We start from the raw sequence: 22,007 nt of genomic DNA on the forward strand, positions 1-22,007 counted from the left end.
AATGGGAGCACTTAGGCTAAGAAAAACAAGGTTAAACTCCCAGCCTTTGCCCAGTACTGGTGCAGGAGGTGCTTTGGGCAGGATTTGTGTCAACCACCTGACCCGCTTCATGCATGTTGAGAGCAGCAGGAGCCACCTTTCAGATGGGGAGAAATTAATGAATCTAGGCATTTGTTGCCATCAGCCATTTCTGGTGTTTGCTGCTGGCAGCTCCCTCCTGTTCACACACAGTGCCAGTGCGGGGGTGCAGCCCCTGGTGCCAGCTGGGACACATTGGTGACAGCTTGTATGTGTGAATGGGGACTGAAACAGGTAGGTGGCATCTGGAGCCGAGCTGTGCTGCTTCCCCAGGACAGTGCTGGAGCTGCTGCAGCTCTCTGGGGCATGCTGAGCCAAGGGGATTTGGTTCGTCCTTGCCGCTATCCTCTTCCCTTCCTCCTGCTGCCATCCCAAAGGACAGGTCACTGTGACTGCTGCGTGTCTGTCTGTCTGGGCCAGCCACCACCAGCCCAGCGGTGGGAACTGTCAGAGCCTCCCTCTGGCTGGGTCATCCGTTGTGAGGGGTTTGGGAAGGCGGTGGAGGAGGCACTGTGGCTCAGTGTGCTTCCAGCCCACAGCGGGTCTGTTCTCCTGGGGATGGTCGTTTCTGCCTCACAAGCTGCAGATCCTGGTGGTGGCACATGCAAAACCTCTTCCCCAGCTCCTGCTGTGGGGAAAGGGACATCTGGCCACCCTGGGCCCTTCATCGTGCTGAACCTTGAGAAGGTTCTTGGATGGGGCTGCATTTGACAGTGGGACTGAACTCCCCAAATTAACAGGGAATCCTTCCAGGCTCTTCATCAGGGGAGACATAAAACCAAAGTCCTGATGGTTCTCAATGCTCTCACTTGTTTTTTATTATTACCTGACATTTCCACAAGCCTGATGCAGCTCCTCTGCTCCTGCTCTGCTCCAGCCATTCGCTAACCCCATTTCCAAAACAGTCGTGTGCTGCTGCTGGGGCACAGCAGCTGGAACTGTGGCTGTCTCCACCAACAGACAGGGCAGGGGGACAAATGTGTCCTTGATAAGGAGCTGGACATGGAATGATGTCTTTATGGCCATGCTAGGCAGGTGGTCATCTATCTCCTGGAAAGCCCCTGGGGTGCAATGGCCAACCCCAGTTACTCTGCACTAACCATGGAATTATAGAATCACAGGATGGTTTGGGTTGGAGGGACCTTCCCAGCTCCCCCAGTGCCACCCCTGCCATGAGAGGGACATCTTCACCAGCTCAGGTTGCTCAGAGCCCCGTCCAGCCTGGCCTGGGATGTCTCCAGGGATGGTTCATCCACCACCTCTCTGACTGCCCATTCCCTCCCCACAGCTGCTGTTCCAGGAGACCAACCCAGGAGTGCGGTACCAATACACCATCCAGCGCCCGGCCGACAGTGAGAATGAGATCGAGCAGGCAGAGTTCCTCTGGCGCTTCGGCTCCTGGACCACCTGCACAGCCACGTGCGGCACCGGTGAGTCCAGCTCCTGTGGGACTCCGAGGCTCAGCCGCCTGCAGAGGGGGAGCAGAGCAGGCAGAGCATCCATGTACCGTGGGGATGCCTTAGAAATTCCTGGGTCTTTGGTTTCAGAAGGTCTCAGGGGGAGGGAGGTGGAAAAAAAAGCGCCATCTGCTGAGGTTACCGCTCTACGGTGCCCCTGCCACGCTCGCCCATGGACCCTGCGCTTTATCAGGCACTTTGCTTCTCAGTGTCCTGTTACCATGCCGGGCATTCCTCGGCGTCAGGGTGATGGAGACAAAGAAGCTTTAGAGAAATCCAAGGAGTGTCAAAGGGCCAGTCTCCCACCTGGCTAGGCCGCTCCAGGGGAGGAACATTTCTAGGGTTTTATGGAGAACACACGGGAGGGTGCTCAACATAGGCAGAGCACAACTCCGCAGCTGCAGCAGTGTCGTATCAATCTCAGCTGATGGCAGCAGTTCATAATTACAGCTTTCCTAGGTCACGGGTCAAGTAGGTGTTGCAAAAAGGAGGACAAAAGCAGGCAGCGTGGTGAGGGGGAGGTCATCCCGTAAACTGTCACCATGTGAGTGCTGCAGAGTGGGGCAGGAGTGATTTATCCCTGAGCTGTGGCTGGGGCAGAAGGCTGCCAAAAAGAGCTGTGCTGCTGCCATTGGCTCCCCATGGGACACAGCTCCCCCAGGCCTGGCTGTGTCTGTATCCCTGCACATCTGAGCTCCTGGGCCTGGACGTGGCTCTGGACAGTGGTGCCAGGATGATGCTGTCTCACAATTTGCAGCATCTGCCCCACACGTGCCCCAAATCCACACGGCTTTGGCTGCCCCAAACACATGGTGCATCCTGCACTGCAGTGGCTTTTTGTGAGGGGAGAGGTGGGAAAAGCCTTTTCTCCTGTGCAAGAGAAGCTCCCTCCAGAAGCAGGATGTTTTCTGCGGAGCATACACCAGCTGCATTGCTATTAAATCCCACTGGGCATCTTGGAACATTTTTCTATACCTTTTTCATCTTGCTACTGCCCATAAAGGCTGTAGGATGTTAAAGGTTTTACTCTGGAGTGCTCCTGGGTATGCTGGAAGCATCGGTGCCATTGGGCTCCACAAGAGCATCAGTACATCAGTAGAAGCTGACTTTTGACTTCCAGTTTCAATTTCAGCAGCGATTTCATTTTCTTTCCCCTATTGTTGGTGGCTCAGGCCTCCTCTCGCCAGCCGGCAGAGGATGCTCAGTGGTTCGGTTGGATCTTCGCCTCCAGCCGAGCCCTCGCCTGTGTCCGCAGGGGTGCAGCGGCAAATCGTGCACTGCGTGGAGAAGCTGACCGGCATCGTGGAGGAGCGGTACTGCGACGCGCTCACTCGCCCTGATGACCAGCAGAGGACGTGCAACGAGGAGCCCTGCCCGGCCAGGTCCCTGCGTGTCCCCTCTCAGCAAAGCTTCAGTGTCCAAACTGCTCCAACAGCGTCACCAGGGGCAGGGGCACCTCAGTCACTGCAATGCCCAGGTTGCTCCAGGACATGTGCAGCTATCTGCACCCCTGGGTTTGCGCCTCTCCACTCCCTTGTCCTTGAGAAGGGGTCCCAGACCCTGCATTGGTCCTTGGGAGTGAATCCTTGTGGTTGCCCAACTGCTGCAGCATGTTGCTTGTGGGCAGAGTATGAGGTGCACAGGCAGGCCAGGAGCCCTGCTCCGCCTCTGTGCAAATCGCAGATGGTTTGGGTTGAAGGGACCTTCCCAGCTCCCCCAGTGCCACCCCTGCCATGAGCAGGGACATCTTCACCAGCTCAGGTTGCTCAGAGCCCCGTCCAGCCTGGCCTGGGATGTCTCCAGGGATGGTTCATCCACCACCTCTCTGGGCAACCTGGGACAGGCTCTCACCACCCGCAGTGGAAAAAATTATTTTGTCATGGCCAGCCTAAATTTCCACTCCTTTAGTTTAAAAGCATTGCAGCCGAGACATTTTCCCTTCCCTGTTTTGCAGGTGGTGGGTTGGCGAGTGGCAGAAATGCTCGGTGAGCTGCGGCCCGGCGGGGCTGATGAAGAGGACAGTGCTCTGCATCCAGAGCGTGGGGCTGGACGAGCAGAGAGCCCTGCAGCAAGCGGACTGTGAGCACCTCGCCAAGCCAGCCGCCACCGCGCCCTGTCACCAGGAGATCCCCTGTCCCTCCCAGTGGGCTGTGGGGAACTGGTCCGAGGTGAGAAGGAGCATCTGGGAGGTCCCAGTGTCTTGCAGAGCTGGTGGGAGCTGGGGACAAAGTGTCCCCAGACACCCTCAGCCTGCCTGGAGGTGATGGACGTGCTGTTCCTTGCAGAGAAAATGCACAGATGTGTTTCTGTGGGCTCGCATTGTTACACCAGCTCACAAGGGTGGGAATTCCATGGCATGGGGGGGTCCCAGGGTGGGGAAGGAGCCCCGAGCTTTTTGGCTCTGCCCATCCTCTCTGCACCTTTCTGGATCAGGGTGACGGCCACGCTCCATGCATGATGCAAGGAGGGCAGAAACAAGAGGCTTTCAACCCTTTGGTGTATTTTCCAGCACCACAAGCCTTCGCCGTTGGCTAAGCCTTAAACATATGTGTTGCCTGTGGGGGCATGCTGTGAGGTGTCAGCCAGGGTCTGGGTGCACCAGTGGGAGCATCTGCTCCCCACAGATGGGGCGAAGCCGCCTCATCCCTGCTGCAGGGGTGGGGAGCAACAGGGACCCCTCATAATGCCCCAGCATCTCAAATTTCTCAACGATTTTTAAAAAAGAGAGGGAGAGACCAAAAAGAACCCTCCATATAAAAAATGCCACAGTCAGTGGACACCCTGTGTAGCCTGTATTTGTTTTTGTATTTCTGTGGGTCAGCTTAACCACAGGCTGAGGGTTTTAACCAGAAGATTATAACTCCTCATTTAAGCCGTGGTTTCGAGAAGTGTTCAGCACGAAGGCAAGTATCAGGAGAGAAATGAGAGAGCCTGGGAACTGAGCTTGTTGCTAAGAAACAAATGGAATAAAAATGCGAACAGAAAATTTGAAGGCTAAATGAGAGCTATTTAGAAATATTTTTCTAGGGGCCCACAAAAGCCACAATTGCAGGGCTGAGAAAGGAGGCTGCAGCAGTTTGAAGGAAAAATCCCACATTGCCCGCAGGTCCGTGCTGTGCCTGGAGCCAGCACAAGCCGGCACAGTTGTCCTCTGTGGTGTTGACATCAGCAGATCTGTGAGCCCAGGAAAAATGTGCTTGAGATTTTGAGTTGTCTGCAATTTTTCTGTCCTTCTTTCACTTAAATCAAGAGTGCTCCCTGCTTAAATCAAGCAGGGCAATCTGAGGGACTTGGAGAAACAAGGTCCTTCTGTGCAGTGACAATAATGGGGCTGTTGGTTTTTCTGCACTCGCAGCCCCTCGGGCTGGGGGAGCCAAAGGGGTTCTTTGCAGTTCGGGCAGCCCAACAAAGTGCTTAAACACTTAGTGCCTCCAGAAGAACCCTGAAGCAATGGAATTCCAGCTTTATGGACCTTCCAAAGCAGTTATCAGTGCACGCAGAAGCATTATTTTTTGTCTATTATTTTTTGTTGTTGCTGCTGGAGCACGTCCCACTGCGCAGCTGCTGCTAAACCCTCCTGTGCTCAATGCTGAACCCTCCAGCAAGCTCTGGGTGTTCCTCCCTTGGGCTCTTAACAGCCCTCGCTTCTTATCTGTGCACCAGAGGCTTTCCTGATAACCAAGACCTCTCCTTCCCCCTGCAGGAGCTGCGATACTTGGAATTTATCTCCCGGATGGAGCTGGAGGGGTTTGCTGGGAAATTCTAGCTTAAGGCTCATGCTGGGGGAGTTGAGCTCTGTTTTCCCCAGTTTGGCTATGCCGGTAGGGAGAAGCATTCCGCTTGCAGCCCTCCTGCAGATGTTAGCATGGGATACTGTTTTATTTCAACACCACAGTGCAGCGAGTGGAAACGCCTCAGACAGCCCTGCCTGGGAGTGGATGTCCCGCAAGGTGGGCACCCACCTGAGAGCCCCCAGGAGCAGTGTGGGGAGCGGGGCAGGTCCTGACCAGGCAAGGGCTGAGCAAAACCAAGAAAAGTTCAAAATCCAGGATTATATGTTGTGTGGGGAGCACATCCCCCGGCCAGCCCAGCCCAGCGGCTCTGCCCGTCCGCCTTCACTTCTGTCTTTCCCCGTGCTGGTGGGTGTGCAGCAACCCCCTGCCTCAGCCCATCCCTTTTCATCCAAATAGCAAGGATTTCAGCAGAAATCCCCTCTGTTGGGTTTGTTTGCCTTGCTGACTGTTTGTTCTTGTTGGCTGGGCTGTATGAGGTGCTTTGATGTACATGACTAACGCTCTGTGCATCTGTCACCACAAACTGCAGTGGCCTGTGGCTTGTGGAGCCCACATGTGATGATAGTAGCACTAGGATTTACTTTTCCAGCAGAAAAATTAGCCATCCTTCTTTCCAGCTTGTGGGTTTCTTTTATAGTGAAGAAACTCAAAGACCGCTATGGTGGAGGAGGGGGGTGTTCTCAACAAAGCTGCTTATTGACCCTGGCTCTTTCTCTACTAGGGCAACACCCATGTTATTATCCGCTGCTTCAAAAAATTCTTTTCTAGAAGAAGAGATGCAATTCATGGTGATAGGTCATAGAAAAGACCTATTAGATCATCTTACCCAATGTCCTTCACAATATCCCTCTCCTGGGAAAAGTGTTTCTGGCTGGAGTGCAGGTCAGGGATCACCCTGAGCAAAGTGCCTGCAATACCAGCCCTGCACTGGGATGGTCTCACAGGGGGAGACAGTCTGGAGGGAGGTTTGAGCAGTAATACCACCACTCGCCAGTGGAACTAGTATGGGCCAGTAATAGCACTGCTCACCAGTGGGACCAGTAGCCCTTGCTCGTGGTGCCAGGGACCCCATGCCACAGGTGGGACTGGCACAGGAGACGTCTCGTGATGCAGGTAGGTGGTGGGAGCATGGCAGAGTGACATGGAGCCCCTTCGCCCTGTGCCCAAAGCACCCAGCACATGGGACAGTCAAGCATTCTCTTTGGTATCTTGGAGGGGAGCACTGGTGAGTGGCACCGCTGCCCCTAGCATCGCTTGCGCTGCAGTTCCTGATGTTTCTCTTCCTTTTCCAGTGCTCTGCAACGTGCGGCAATGGGACACAGAGACGCCCCGTTTACTGCAGCAACAGCACTGGGGCTGCCTGTGACCCTGCAGAAAGACCCAGCGCGGAGACAACGTGCTCCTTGCCGCAGTGCCAGAAGAACCTGGACAATGCCAATGTGGACTGGTCTGGCAGCGGGTCCTCCAGCAGAGAGATATTTAATGAAATACATTACATCCCTGGCAACCACATTGCTAAATTTAACCCCTTAATTCCAAGTATTCCAGAGTCCAATGATGTCAATATCATCACTGATGAGGACTTCTCAGCCAAAAAGGGAAATGTCTTTGTTGATGATTTTTACTATGATTACAATTTTATCAACTTCCATGAGGATCTGTCTTACTATCCCTTCACGGAGAAGGAGACCAAAGGCGAGGAGCCCAAGCCAGAGCTGAGCACCAATGACGTGGAGGGGTCCCCTGAGATGCCCACTGCTGTCTTGCACCCCACTGAGCTGGAAGGAGCAGCAAGCGAGGATCATTCAGTGACCAGTGAAGCCAATGCTTCTGCTCCTGTGCATGTCAAAGGAGAGCTGGAACCTGGGGGCTTAGCCGTGAGTGACATTCTGAGCATGGTCCCCAAGGATATGGGGACAGCTGCTCCCAAACCTGCCATCCCTTACCTCGTGGGTGAGGAGGAGGATGCAACAGTTGTGCCCCTCTCTGAGGACCACCTGCCCACCCAGAGCACCACAAATCATAACTCTGCAAACATCTACGACCACCCGCCCCTGGATGAGCCCCGTGGGGTCATGACGATGAGCCCTGGGCAGGGTGCTCCAGCCCACAGCCCCACTCCCTGGGCTCCTCACCTGGCCGGTCGCCCCCTGCCACTGCCCACAGGCAGGGCCGATGCTGTCACAGACATGGCCGAGGGCCTGGGAGAGCCAGGGAGCAGCGGCGGGGAGCAGGCGAGCAGAGAGGGTGAGGAGTGGAGCTCTGCGGGGAGAGGCCATGAAGACTCCAGGGAAACGGTTCTTGTCATCACCAGTGATGCCAATGGTGCTGCCCCCCAGTCTGAGGAGCAGGAAGGGTGGGCAGGAATGCCAGAGGGGACAGCGGGCACACAGGCAGTGCCGGTAGCTGAAGAGCGAGCCCGTGGGACAGAGATGGCAGGACTTTCCCTCCCCACCCTGCAGGGACCGGGCTGGGCAGTGGGAATGAGTGCTGACAGCATATACCCCGCTGCGGGTACCCATCCCACAGGTGCTGATGGGCCCCGCCCCGGGCAGGCAGGGTACCAGCCAGAGCTCCGCACCCCCGTGTCCCCAACCTCAGCCTTCTCAGTGGCCACCACAGCCTTGCCAGCAGCAGCGTCCCTGTCCCCCGCCATGCCCGGGCCAGCCACCCAGCTCACCTCCAGCGGCCTCTCCCAGCAGGATGCCCTGGCACCAGCCCTACCTGCGGCCCCTGCTCACAGCCCTCCTGTGCACCCGGCAGGAGCATCGCCCTCCGAATCCCCCCAGCTGTGGTGGACCGTGGGGGTGTCGCCCCTCTTGGCGACAGCATCGCCCCGTGCACAGCCGACCGCCTACGGGGCCCTGCTCAGCAGCACTGTGCTAGGGGAGCACTTGCCATCGGCAACCCCAGAGACGTTTGCTTTCAGTGATGGGGAGAACAAGTTATCCCAGGCCACCCCTGTCCCCCCACCACTTTGGGAAAAGGAAGAGATGGAGAAGGTGTTGCTTCTGCCATCAACCACCACGGCAGCCACCGCCACCCCCAGCTGGGAGGTCGGGAGCTGGAGCGAGGTACGTGTTGAGTCCCATTGAGAGTGTGACATGGCCAGTACGGAGGTGAGGGACCTGTCCCTCCCTCTCCCTGTCTCCTCTGGGACATGGGTCTTTGCATGCAAATAAATGTGCATGGTTCAAAAATGCTCCAGCTGCTGCTTAGTCCCATCCCACTGCCCTGGACACCGGCTACGGCAGCGGCTCCTTGTGCTCTGCAGCAGCCAGTATTGTAAAACATGCCCTGAAATGACAGAAATACAAATTTTAAGTGCAAGGTGCATCAAGGCTGCAATTAACCCTTTGGTCATTTGCAGCTTTGACGCACCTTGCACTTGAAGGGGCTGTGCAGAATGCAGCAAGTGGGGGATTGTCAACAATTACCATCTCATTTACTGCCTCGTTGTGCTGGACTGTGCTCTGCAGAGCATTTGCACTGACAGACGCCGCTGCTGCCATCTGTGGTAATGGGCTTTTATCAGAAAGCACAAAAATAACAAGCCTTCAGTGTTCTGGGGCACCAGAGACTGAGCACTAGGGGAGCCTTTTCATAAGGCAGTGCAAAGGACCCGGTGACAGTCAGGACAATACTTAATATCAGCAAAATGCAGTTGTGCATGTGGGCTTTGTGAAGGGACATCAAATGTGGCTGGAGCCCTGCCCGTGGAGCCGGGGCGCTGGAGGGAGCTCTGCTGCGGGGATGTCTGTGACACACAGGTGTGTTTGGAAAGCCCTGCAAAGGTTTTTAATATGGAAAGGCTGCGTCAGAATAAGTCAGACCAGTCTGGACAGTGAGGGGTGGATCCCACACCGCCTTTCAAGTGGAGAGAAATCTTTACTGGAGCTTTTAACACTGAAAGAGCAGGGGAGAGGCAGTGCTTCTGACAGAAGGTGTGAACAGAACTTTAGGAAACAGCAGGCAAAGGGTTGGAGCTGTTAGTGCAAATTAATAGAGATCTAGCAACAAATGAAGCTAAAGGCAGCCCCAGCTGTCAGGATCCCCATTGCTGCCTCATTCCGTGTCGAGCTGGGGACGGTGGTGGCTGGGACAGTGTCTCAGGGTGATACCATCGCTGCTGGGGTGCGGGGTCATGGCCTGAGGATCCTCCTGGGAGCCAAACACTGACCAGGGAGAGCAGAGACAGCCCCAGCCAGAGCAGAAACAACTGAAGTGGGTCACGGAGGAGGGGTTTCCTCCTTCTTCCCCAAAAGTGAGGGCTACCGGGTGTGGGATCAGTTAAAGTAGCCTCTTGCTGTGTGGAGTTCTCCACAGGGCCAGGTCCCTGGGACAGCACTTCTCTCTGCATCATCCCCCAGCCCTGATCCACACACCCCCGCCGATGCCCATAGAGGGGACGATGAGCTGCGTCCCCAGGGATCTTTCTGCTGGGCCCTGTCCTTGGCCAGAGCCAGCCCCACAGCATCTGTGGCACTGGGACCATTGGGGGCATCATGGCACAGCCCCGCTGGGCCAGCTGGGAGCAGAGCAGCGGAGCAGGCGGCCACTGGTGTCTTGCAGTGCTCAGTGACCTGTGGCATGGGCGCAATCTGGAGGACCGTGCGCTGCAGCACCGGCAGCGATGATGGCTGCGTTGTGGCCAACAAACCCGTCCCTGCTCGGAGATGTTCCCCAAGACCGTGTTCGTCGTGGCGCGTGGGGAACTGGAGTAAGGTAAACAGGCGTGTGGCCTGGGGATGGGGGGTCTTCAAAAATCCAGAGGCAAATGAAGGCAGATGGTGCCTGCCCCATGGCCAGAGCATCGCCTTTGCTCAGGACATGCTCTCGTCCCATGGCTCACAAAGGCAGAGAGTAAAGATCTACTCTTTCCACAGAGTTACAGAGTTTGAACTACTTAAAAATCCCAGAGTTTGAAAAAGCTAGATAAAGAGAGGTTTGAAAGTTTCTGGAATACATTCTGGCCAGTCTACACTGCTGTGGGTGTTTGCAGGTGGGTTGAGTGAATCCAGCGTGTTCCGTGATGGGGACCAACCCACCTTGCTCTGAGTGGCCGTTCTGGGCTCTGCAGGTGGGAGACCAGGAGTTGGAAGGACAGATTCTGTTGCTGTTAAAACTGGAAGCCAAGTGCTTTCAGAGGGAAGTTAGTAACAGATTCAGAGCTACATGGATTTTTCTCTCGCTTGAACTAAAGAAAGAGGTGAAAAGAAGTTGAGTGTCAACCCAGCCCAAAGCAGAGCATGTCTCTGAGGTCACGTCCCTTTGCCCATGGGGTCCCCTGCCCCAGCCCCTGCCGTCCTTCCCCGTGTGATGCTGGTGCCGTTTCCCAGTGCTCCCGGAGCTGTGGCGGGGGGATGAAGGTTCGAGATGTGCAGTGCGTCGACACCAGGGACCAGCGGCTCCTGCGGCCCTTCCACTGCCAGGCTGTGCTCTACAAACCACCAGCACAGCTGCCCTGCCAGAGCGCACCATGCCTGGACTGGTACACGTCCTCCTGGAGAGAGGTAGGGCTGCCGGGGGTCTGGGGGCAGCGCTCAGCCCCAGAGCATGGCAGCTGGGGTCTCACATCTGCAGTTTTCTTGCTTCTATCTCCCTGGAACCATGTTGAACCAGCACTCGCTGTTAGCTGGTCCAGAGTAAATGCTCAGTAGCGGGTGGCTGCAGGGTTGAGCTGTCTGCAGCCCCGCAGACACGTTGCGGGGACCCCCCGGTCACTGCAGGGAGGCAGTGGGCTCAGGCTGCACCTTGAACCTGGGGGTCAGTTTTGGGCCCTTCACACCAAGAAAGCCTTTGAGGTGCTGGAGCAAGTTGAGAGAAGGGAATGGAGCTGGGGAAGGGGCTGGAGCACAAGTGTGATGGGAGCGGCTGAAGGACCTGGGGGGTTCAGCTGGAGAACAGGAGCTGGGAGGAGACCTTCTGATCTCTGAACTGCCTGAAAGGAGCTTGGAGCCAGGGGGGTCGGGCTCTGTTCACCAGGAACAAGCGCCAGGACCAGAGGAAATGGCCTCAAGTTGCACCAGGGGAGGTTGAGGTTGGATCTTGGGAACAATTTCTTCCTGGAAAGGGCTGTTGGGCATTGGAACAGGCTGCCCAGGGCAGTGTTGGAGTTACCATCCCTGGAGTGGTTGAACAGATGTGGAGATGAGGTTCTCAGGGACATGGATCAGTGCCAGGGGTGGGGTAATGGTTGTACTCGATGATCTTGGGTGGCTTTTCCAACCAAAATGTTGCCGATTCACACACCTGCATAATTCAAGCAGATGCCTACGGTGGGTCTGCTGGATCCTCTGGGAATCTCCTGGCCAGTTCTGATCCCCAGAAAGGAAATCACCCACTGGGAGCAGGGGTAGCTGCAAAGCAGAGACTCCCCCTGGGAGGCAGGTTTTGCAGGTGCTTTTGTATTTGTAGGGTGGGTTTGCAGCATGTTTTTTTAAGACAGCAACGCATGGAGTGCGTGCCTGCCTCCTGCCCCCTCTGGCTTCCCCTTTTGACAGCTCATGTCTCGGCAGTGCTCGGAGTCGTGCGGCGGTGGGGAGCAGGAGCGGCTGGTGACGTGCCCAGAGCTGGGTCGCTGTGAGGAGACGCTCCGGCCCAATTCCACCCGGCCCTGCAACACGCACCCCTGCACCACCTGGATGGTGGGCTCCTGGGGAGAGGTGAGCAAGGGGTGGGGGGAAACCAGCCCTTGGAACCAGACTGGGCACTACTGCAGTAAAAACGTCCTGGGGTCTGGTGCTGCTGGCATGGCGTGGTGCTGGGACGGCTCTGCGGTGCTGGAGACGGCTCTGCAGGACACAGGGACGGGTGCCCCCCAGGCTGACAGGTCTGTCCTGCTCCCACAGTGCACAGCTTCCTGCGGCGGGGGCATCCAGCGGCGCCAGGTCAAGTGCATCAACACCAGGACGGGGCTGGCCGAGGAGGACAGCAGCCTCTGCAACCATGAGCCCTGGCCCGAGAGCACGCAGAAGTGCAACCCCCAGGACTGCGAGAGCTCTGAAGCAGGTAAGTGACTGTCCTGCCCATCCTGAAAGCTGAATGTTTTCTGTTCCATGTGGTTACGCTTCCCCATAGCCTGTGTGTGCCATTTGGGATAAATGCTGTGTTTTGAGGACATGGTGGTAATTGTGGAGATTGCTGCGAAAACCACCCAAGTTCTCAGTTCAGGAATATTAGCTGGAGAGTTAGCAGCTCCTCCATCATCAGTTTTATGGAGCAGCGCTGCCTCGTCCTCCGTTACCATCCTCTGCTGAGGCTGGAAACGCTTTGCCCCCACACAGCACTGGTCAGGGCTGAGGCAGCGACACCCCATTAGAAACTCGGGTGTGCACAGGTTTTATGCTCTTTGTGGGTCACACAGCAAGGTGATGAGGCACAGCACGGTGTCACCCAGCATGCTGTGTGCTCGGGAGGTCCAGTGGCACCGTGTTGGTGGGTGCTGGTTGGGGGTGCTGTGCTGTCTCCTCGAAGCCATGCCATGAAACAAGTAAAGGATGTGCAAGAACACAAGCCGTTTATGGGCCTGGGAGCTGTAGAGGTGGTTTTTAGCCAAGTTTAGACTCATTCTTTATTTTTCTTCTCCAAACCTTTTACTTGTGGGTCTGCCTAGGTATCCTGGAAGAGGGTGCCAGCAATAACTGGCTGTGCTGATAGACAACCTACACTCCATTAATTTTTCCAGGGCAGGTTGTGCCCCATGCTCTCCCAACTGGCTGGCAGCACAACACTGTCCTGCCCTGGGAAGGGAACCCCAGGAAGGGACCCCGGGAAGGGCCGTGCAGCCAGCACAGCAGCACCCAGCGTGGGATGCGCTGGGTGCTGGGGGAGGGCAATGGGGACAGGGTGCTTGTGGTGCTGCCAAACTGGGAGCTGGAGCCAACTGCAGCAAGGGGGGTGATGGGGGAAGGAGGAAAACCAGTCAACTAAGCAGCAATGTGTCTGTGGGAAGAGGGGGGGGGTGTTTTAGACATGAGTTGTGTAAGGCTAGCTTGGCTAATCGATAATTAAGTGGGAATGTTATAACCATCTAGAAATGTCCAGAGCATTTCGCTCTCAAGGGACCAAGCATGTTTTTTATTACTGGCACAAATATGAACTGGGATGTGCTTGTCGAAGGCAGCAGCATCACCAGCAAAGGGACCACACCAGGGGTGGCACGAGGTGATGAGACCTGGTGCAGGAGCCACATGTAATTCAGAAAAAAGAAGCCAGAAGGAAATATCAAGAGACTAAGCTCTCTGAGCACCAGAAAGCTGTTTAGTGACAAACTCCCAACACAAAAACTTTTGAAACAAGCCTTGGCTCACCACTAGAAGTTCAGATAAAAGCCCTGTTCTCCAGCATTGGTGGGTATGTCCCAGCAGATGCTCCAGCTGTCAGTGCTGTGTTCCCCTGCACCGTGCACTGTCCCAGCGTCACTGACCTGCTCTGGCTGCAGCTGCGGCGCTTGGCCATGCCACAGGCTCTCCCTTGGCTTCTCCTCGCACCTTCACTCATAGGAACAATCTCACGGCACCAGGCAGTTCCCTAAGAGCCATAAACCTTGGCGGCGCTGCAAGGGTTAACAGCACGTAAAAGGAAAAGCAATATAATGTGGGGATTAGATGTCATTGATATTAGCATGTTAATCATTAATCCAGCTTATCTTTTTAATGTGTCTGGACAAAAAAAAAAAAAAGGCTTTCTGTCTGGCCAGAAGGAAACATTAGACCCTCGGGAGGTTTATTGGACAAAGAGAAGCCTGAGAGCCAGAGCAGGGCCGGGGTGGCTGTGCCTGGGTGCTGGGCAGAGACCCCTCTGCAGCCAGGGACACCCGTTCGCATCCACCAGCTCTTTATATTTGTCCTGTATTCAGCCATGTTCCTCCTAAAACTGGTTCTGGAAACGGCAGGAGCACTGGTTTTGGTTAATCGGGACTTAGAGACGGTGCCCACTGGCTCTGGGGATGATTTTAGCCATCAGACCTCTCCTTTTTGGTGGCTGCATGACCCTCCTGCATTTGCAAGTCTGTTGGGCAGTTCAACATTTGGGAAATAACTAGTCAGGCTTGTTCAAGAAATGATGTGTGGTTGCAGCTATTTTTGTCAAGGGAAAATTTCCGTGCCGGGCTTGGTGATGAGAGCCGTGGAGCCATGCGGCATGGCCAAGGCTCTACCCGAGTAACCGCTTAGAAGTGTAGGAAGCACACAAATAAATGTTAAAATCCTGGATTAAAAATGACATAAATGCTCTGGCTGTAGCCCAGGGCAGGAAACGCCTCTTGGAAATACAAACATTTCCTGCCAAACCATGAAGAGGAACGAAACTTTCACATGGCAGGAAATCACAGATGTGTAAATCAACAGGCAGAGGCTCCCAGAAAAAGCAGGAACGTAAACTCCAGCCCTTTCCTGTGTTTTAAAGGGTCTTTGCTGCACAAGATTAATGCAGGCTGGAGTGATTCATGTGTTTATGTTAGAAGCACAAGGAAGCACTCTATCTCCTGTAACATGAAGTGCACCAATACCAGCAAAATCATGTATTTATCTTTGTGGGCAGTCGTGTTCTTACTGGACACAAAAATGTGAATAACCCCAGTAGGGTTTAAATGTTAGAACCATTATCAGATGAATTTTTAACAGAGGTGGAACAGATTAAACATAAACAAACATCTCTACCAATGATCAGCTCTCATGAATTAAAGGAGGTCGGGATTAATTAGAACCAGAATCCTGTCTGTCGCCAGGTTGTAAATGAATTGGTGATTACAGTGAGGTTATTTTAAAACGTGCCTGTGGTGTTACAGCTGCATCCAGCTGTGAGTGGAGCAGATAAGGGTGGCCATGTCCTTAGGTGGCTCCTGGGGAGCATCGGGGCCCGTCGGGCACCAGATGCCTCTGTGCGATAGCCCAGCCAGGCTGGGGACGTTGATCGTGCTCCGTGCTGAGACGAGGAACTTGAATAAATGTGACTGCAGCGCAGGAAAATCCGCCTGGGGCTGAGCACCGTGGCTCCGGCCCTTGCTAGTGACTCCTTGCTGGTGTCAGGGGCGGGGGACGTGGAGGGGGATATCACTCTCCTCTTGACAGCACGGCTGGGGACAGGAGTGGGGATAGCTTGGCTAGAGCTGGGGCAGGGCTGGGGGTGTCAGAGCAGCCCCCAGCCCAGGAAAACCTGTTCCCTCTGATTCCCCAACCCCGAGCAGGGCTCTCACACCCACACCGGCCACTCCTCTCACCCGGTCATTTCTTGTAACTCAGAAAGCTGGAAAAAACCTCTCACAGCATGTTTGTTTCTGTGTTTGAGTCTTACACTTTGTTTTATGGCCCTCTTGGAAAGGAGCTGAGCAGCAGGTCCCGTGTGAGAGCTTGGAGAAACCAGCACTACTTCATCCAGCAGGTCAAGCAGTCTCAAAACACAAAAGCAGTGATTGCTTTTTGTCGGAGGAGGATGCTGGGGGGTGATTCGAGCATTGGTGGCTTTTGGCCAGATCCCGTTGGTGATGGGTGAACAGCCCTGACCAGGACTGAATGTGTGCAGCCCACGGGGCGTTTGTTGTGGCAAATGTCATAAAATTAATAATTTCCCTCGTGCTTGTTTCCTGGATCTGAGAGTGGGTGGGTCTGCGAGTTCCCCAAATTCACGCTAAGCAGGTGAGGGGTCGGTGCTTTGCTCCAGCAAAAATGATTGTTCCCCACAAGTGTCTCAGGCTCTAAATACTGAAAGAACTCAGATGAAGCGCTCAGCTGGGCTGAGAACAAATCCAGTAGGTCTGAGCTGGCCATGGGTGCAGGTTCTCTGGGAGCAGCGCAGGGGTTTCCATTGGGATGGAGCAATTGGTGCAGGGACCGTGTTTGGTGGGGTTGTGGCTCAGGGGGTCTGAGGGGCGCAGCCCCCCTGCCCCAGGGATGTGCTGAGGTGAGTCCCAAACACCGGCCCCTCCTCAGCCGAGCGGTGCCTCGGGCTCTTTATCCAGCGTCTGGTTGCGTTTTTGTTGCCTCAGGATTAATTGGCAATTAGATGTTTTATTCCTCCTTGCTTTGAGTAGGGAAATGAAATTATTCATGGTGCTGCATGTAGCTGAATTTGTCCCCAAGGGATACATACTAGAAATAATTGCAGCAAATTCCAATTTTCTCTGTCATTTGAGCATGTAAGCCTGTATCCAAGTGGCAAGACAGGGAGGTGCTGCTGAGCAAGTCATTAAGTGCCCTTTATTTACTGCTAATTAACAACAGCTGTCAATGGAAAAATGGGAGCTTGGGAAAGGATTCCCTGTTTTTATTAAATGTGGGAGAAATGAATGTTACACGTTGTAGCCTAATGGAGAAACAGGCTGCAGTGACACAGGCTGGCAGAGGCTGCTCAGGTGTCCTGTCCCATCCTGCCGAGAGGCTGATGCAGATCAGATGCCCGATGTGAGCGGTGACGGTGCTGCACAGGTCCCAGAATGCACCCGGACGCCAGCCCACCCCGGCCTCACGCCGTGTCCACACAGATCCCCTGAAAACCTGGGCAGCAGGAGAAAAAACACCATAACCAGCAGCAGATGGAGCAGGAAAGACCCATTTCATCCCCACAATGAGAACAGCTGGGTTTCCTTATTGCAGTTTCACATGCTTTTTTGTTTGAGCAGAGATGGTGGGAGATACTTCTCCTCCATCCTCTTTGACAACCACCAAGTTTCAGAAAGCGTAAATCTCAATGGATCTCAGTGTCCAGGCCAAGCAATTAGGAGGGTATATGGACTTGCTCCTAACCTGCCCTGGGCACGGGACACCCTGTGCAGGCACACAGGGACCCAAAAGACCAACCTGGCAGGGAGCAGGCAAAGCCTGATATCAGCAACAAGAGATTAGCTCTTATTTAACTTTTCTGAAAACTCCCCAAAATACATCAAAGGCGTATTTTTCCATGCAGAAGACAGACAGTCCTTCAGCAGGGAGGATATTTGCCTCAGCTTTGAAGTGCTAAAAATAGGGAAAGCAAGGACACAAATGAAGCAGTGGAGCTTTGCGGGTGGCTGGAGGAGCAGCCGTGCTCGGCTGTGGCAATGCTGGCAATGCTGGCAGCGCCGGGTCCTGCTGGGCTAGGTTCTCTCGGGCTGGAACCAGATGGGGCTCAGCGCTGCTGCTGAGCGCTTTCCCCTGCCCGAGCCTTGTGTGACAAAAAGCCAGAAGCAGGAAAGGTTCCGTAGCGTGATGTGGCTGTCGCTCCAGCTTGATTGTGGGGTTGGCTGTGGGAAGCTCTGGAGTTGGAGTGTTTAAAGCGGTTTGGGGGTTCAGAGAGAAAGGCAGGGTGTGTTCAGCACCTCATTTCAGCAGAATTGGCTTTTTCTCCCCTCCCTGTGCTCATGAGAAGGACAGGGGAGACAATGCAGAGTGAAGTCCTGGCTCCACCACGGCTTTTTGGAAACACGAATTTCTGTGTGATCCAGAGACTGAAAAATGGCTAATCCCTCTGAACCTCAGCGAGGACTTGTGTTTTACTCCCTCTGGTCTGTAATCCCCTGACTGGGTGCTCAGGGGGTGTCGATGGGAACTCCGTGATGGTGCTGGGGCTGAGACCTGAACACGGGTGGGTTTTTGTGCTTTTCTCCCCATTTCCCGAGCTGTGGCCGTGCCGCCGCCTGCCTGTGCAGGCAAACCTGGCAGCTGAGCACACGTCAGATCTGTGCTGCCGGCGATGGACGTGCTGCTTGCGCCCCTGCCGGGTCCTGAGGGGGCACCATGGCCCCGGAGCAGGACCTGCGATAATCCTTGTTAAATTTGGCACCGGCTCTGAGAGCATCCCCAAGGCCAAAGGTCAGCAGCTTAAGCTCTGGTTTTGCTAGCTCAGCTCTAAGCTCACCCTTTCCTTGTTTTTACAAAACCTGTTCCAGGAAGTTTATTTTTTCCCTGAGCATAAAAGTAAATGCTTAGGTCTGTACAGCAGAAGCTTAAATGAAATTTAAAGCGACTTCCACGCCAACTTAAAAAAACAACTAAAAAAAGTGGGAGTTTTCAGTTTCTAATGTGCTGACTTAGCCTGGATTTTAAAAACCCTGCTTTAAGCTATTTCTTTAGACTAAAATTTGGCACAGGCTTGAATACTGAAGCATATGTTCAAATGAAGTGTTAGGATTATATAAAAAAAAATTGTTAATAGAAAAAAATAACAGTATAAGGATTAAATGAAAATTAGGTCAATTCTGTAGGGACTCTCTCTGAAGAGCTGACAAATGAAGTGCTTATTACAGCTTCCCTTACCCAAGACCAAATTCCAGGGAGGAATCACGAGCTCCGCCAAGACTTTCAGACCTGAACTTGACCCCGCACACATCCACACTGGGACGCTGTGTCAGACCGGAGCACGGCGGGAGCTACAGGAACGCTGAGCACTCCACAAGTCCCATTGGCTTCGCTTTATTGAGACGCTTTGGAAGCCCCAAGTCCTGCAGCGGGTCCCATGGAGGGTCTGTTCCAGCAATGGCCCCGTCCAGGCTCCAGCAGCGTTTGCAGCTCGTGCAGGGGAAGCCAGGAGGCAGCTTGGTTGTGGTCCATAAATAGCTTTCTAGAAAGCCCGTTACGATAAGCAGAAGGCTCATGGACAGAAAGGAGCCCAGCGAGGCACCACAGCTAAAAATACCAAGATGCTTGGGGGGGTTTGCCTCAGCATAGCATTCCCCCAGGAGCATCACCCTGGGACTGACCCCCCAAAACACCGCTGACATTCCTGGCCATCCCTGCAGTGTTTGTAACTGGATTCTTCTAAAGGCTGTGGAGTTTTTTCTGCTGTGACACTTGCTCCGTGCAATGCAGTGAATAACGCCCCCCAAACAAGCCAGCCCCTGTCCTGCCTGCCGGGAGCTGTTGCTGTGTCCCCGTCTCCCCTACTCTATGTCGCTTCCAAAACCAAGGACCCAAAACACCACAAGTTTATAAATCCTTCAGGGCATGCAGGTCAGGCAGGGGGGTTACCCAGCGGTCGTGCCCCAGTGAAGAGTAAATGATTAATGAATCCTGCATGAGTGAGGAGACGGTTGAGATCAGCGTGCTAAGCCAGAGCTGGGCACCAGGGCCTTGTAAGGTGCAGCTCAGGTGGAGGCTGGTGCGCCCCGCTATTGCCATCGCCAGCTACTGGGGACATGAGAGGCTTCTCCAGGCTGAAATGCCACTTTTCAGCTTTTCTCATCAGGGACCTTAGAGGCATTTTAGGATCCTGTGTAAGACATTGCTGTCCTGCAGCCCATGCAGGTGAGACTGCAGACACGTGTCCATGTGTGTGTGTCTGTCCTGATGTCAAAGGGCTTTGGGGGTTTGGGGGATGCTCTGGGGAGATGATCCCTGAGAGCCCCATGGAGCATTGCACCAGCAAACTGTTCCATTACCCGACCGGCTCTGGTGCTGTCACACGGTATGGCTGCTCTCATGGCAGGTCTGGGGACACAGAATCACAGAAGGGTTTGGGTTGGAGGGATCTTCACAGCTCATGCAGTCCCACCCCTGCCATGAGCAGGGACATCTTTACCCAGCTCAGGCTGCTCAGAGCCTCATCCTGGCCTGCCCCTCTCTGGGCTTTGCAGCAATTCCTCATCCATTTTGCTCAACCAGCAGGAAAATTCCACATTGTCCCCCAGCACCCAGGGGCTGGACCAAACCCCAGCCCAGGAGGGCGATGCCGGGATCTGGCACTCGGTCCTGGCCCGTCTGCAGCTGCCGGAGTCGGCAGCGCTGGCAGCAGCTGCTGCGTCAGACGCTTTCTTCAGGGCACAGAGACACTATTGCCGGGCAGAAATAGCTGTTGCTCAAGAGGAAGAGAGGAAATACCTCTACTGAAATAGAAAATTAGTTTTAGACCAATAGGGTGACCTCCTTGCTGATGGAGTGAGGGCTGTGATTGAAATCCCAGATGGGGAAAGGTCTCTGCACTGCATCTGCTGTGTCCTTCGCATTAACTGCTGCTGGCTAGCTCATCCCCGTGGGAACGGGGGCAACAGCCTTTCCCCGAGCAAAGCCTGGGAGAGATGGTGGGGGGCAATGGGCAGCGAGAGCTCTCCCAGCTTGATTCTACTGTTTTCCCAGCAGAAAAGTGTCCTGAGAAAAGCTCATTTTCATGCCTTGTTTCTGCATCTCCTCAGTGTTATCCTAGGCAGAGGGTGCCCGGAGAGAGGCAGTGTGAGGGGACCAGGGGTGCCAGCCCCTCATGTCCACTCCAGGGAGCATTGACTGCCCTTTTTCAGAGAAGAGCTGTCATTTATTTTAATCGCTTGTGCCGGAGATATAATTAGACAGATCTGATTAATTTAAATGAGTCTTAAGAACTGTGTGAGATACTGGAGGCTGCACATATTTTGGTTTAAAGTAGAGAAGGAAGAAATTAAAAATGAAAGCAAACCAACTATATCTGCTTATAAACAAAGCAGATTTGGTGATGGGTCTCTGCTGCTGTAACTAAGCCGAGCTGCAGCCTGTTTGGTCTGGGTCAGGCTGGCGTTGGAGCTGCTGGGGCTGATTTCTGGAGCTGCTGCTGATGGTGCAGGGAGGGCTGTCCCCTCCTGATCGTGTCCCATGCCATCTCACAGGATGCACCGCACCAGGGTTCACATGCAGTGGCAGATGTGAGGGTGTTTGGGGGTGGTGTGATGTTCCACCCTATCGCACCCCAAGGACAAGGTGTCTCTGGGACAACACTCGCGTCTCTCCCGCCATGAACCCCAGTGCTGGACCAAACGCCCCGACGTGTCGCCCCCGGCCCCGGGAGGGATTTGTGATTCCCAGACTGTTTGCAGACAGGAAACTGTTTCTGCAAACAGTTTGCTCAGCCTGAGTGTGACTCAGCCTGGGGGTGGCCGGGCTGCGACCCACAGCCAGTGCTGCTGCAGCTGGTCCGGGCGCTGCCCCCGCAGTGGGGCCGGGTGCTGGCACTGGAGCAGCGGTTCCCAAAACAAAGCACATCCTCAAAGGAGCGCTGATGTTGTCTGGAGGTTTGCAAGACACCTGCAGGAAGACCAGATGATGCTGCTTCTCCAAATAATCTAAACACAATGCAAAGATGAATCAATTCTTGCCTTTCTACCACCTTCTGCCAGCATTGTGGGAAGGGGCTGGGGACTGGAAAGAGGTGTCCGTGCAGGGAGGTTTGTCACTTCTCCCAGGCTGCAGCACAGGGCTCAGCCCTGCTCCCCATGTGGTGTCACGACCCTGGTAAGATGCCACAGAACTGCAGACAGCAGCAGAGTTGTTATTCCTGCCGGCAATTAGAAATAACGAGGGTGCTTGGTACCCAGATGAAGATGGGCTCTGCATTTGGTGAGGTCTGTCCTTGTCTCTGCCAACCACGTGCCAATTTTTGCATCAAACGCCTGATAACCGCACTGATGACACCAGCAATAACACTGTCCCTGTCCTCTCGCCTCCCCTCCAGGATTCGTCTGCGAGCGCGACCGCTTGACGTTCGGCTTCTGCCAGACCCTGCGGATCCTGGGAAGGTGCCACCTCCCCACGGTCCGTTTCCAGTGCTGCCGGAGCTGCCACCAGCACAGGCACCATGCAGCGCCCGACCGGGACCGCGGGGACGAGCGGGCGTCCAGGAGGTGACAGGGCTGTCCCCGAGGGCAAGAAGCGCCCGGCCCCACGAGTGCTCCTGGAGCAGCATGGCGCAGGGAACTGGGTCACAGCCAGGACTTGCGGCTCTGCCTCGTCCCGGCGAGCTG

General features: G+C 54.7%; 1 protein-coding gene across 1 annotated transcript in view; it reads left to right on the top strand.

Moving 5' to 3' along the window:
- Nucleotides 1-21,891, top strand: part of ADAMTS7 (ADAM metallopeptidase with thrombospondin type 1 motif 7) — a gene marked incomplete at its 3' end in the record, with an annotated part of 42,510 nt that extends 20,619 nt beyond the window's left edge. Inside the window, exons 16-24 of the mRNA XM_080351357.1 lie at nucleotides 1,367-1,508; nucleotides 2,791-2,917; nucleotides 3,490-3,703; nucleotides 6,622-8,403; nucleotides 9,902-10,054; nucleotides 10,669-10,842; nucleotides 11,848-11,994; nucleotides 12,181-12,340; nucleotides 21,719-21,891. Of these exons, the coding sequence (XP_080207483.1) occupies nucleotides 1,367-1,508; nucleotides 2,791-2,917; nucleotides 3,490-3,703; nucleotides 6,622-8,403; nucleotides 9,902-10,054; nucleotides 10,669-10,842; nucleotides 11,848-11,994; nucleotides 12,181-12,340; nucleotides 21,719-21,891 (3,072 nt within the window). The remainder of the gene's footprint in view (nucleotides 1-1,366; nucleotides 1,509-2,790; nucleotides 2,918-3,489; nucleotides 3,704-6,621; nucleotides 8,404-9,901; nucleotides 10,055-10,668; nucleotides 10,843-11,847; nucleotides 11,995-12,180; nucleotides 12,341-21,718) is intronic.
- Nucleotides 21,892-22,007: the final 116 nt, after the last annotated feature.

Source organism: Nesoenas mayeri, assembly GCF_963082525.1.
Source record: "Nesoenas mayeri genome assembly, chromosome: 11".
Classification (NCBI taxonomy): Eukaryota; Metazoa; Chordata; class Aves; order Columbiformes; family Columbidae; genus Nesoenas; species Nesoenas mayeri.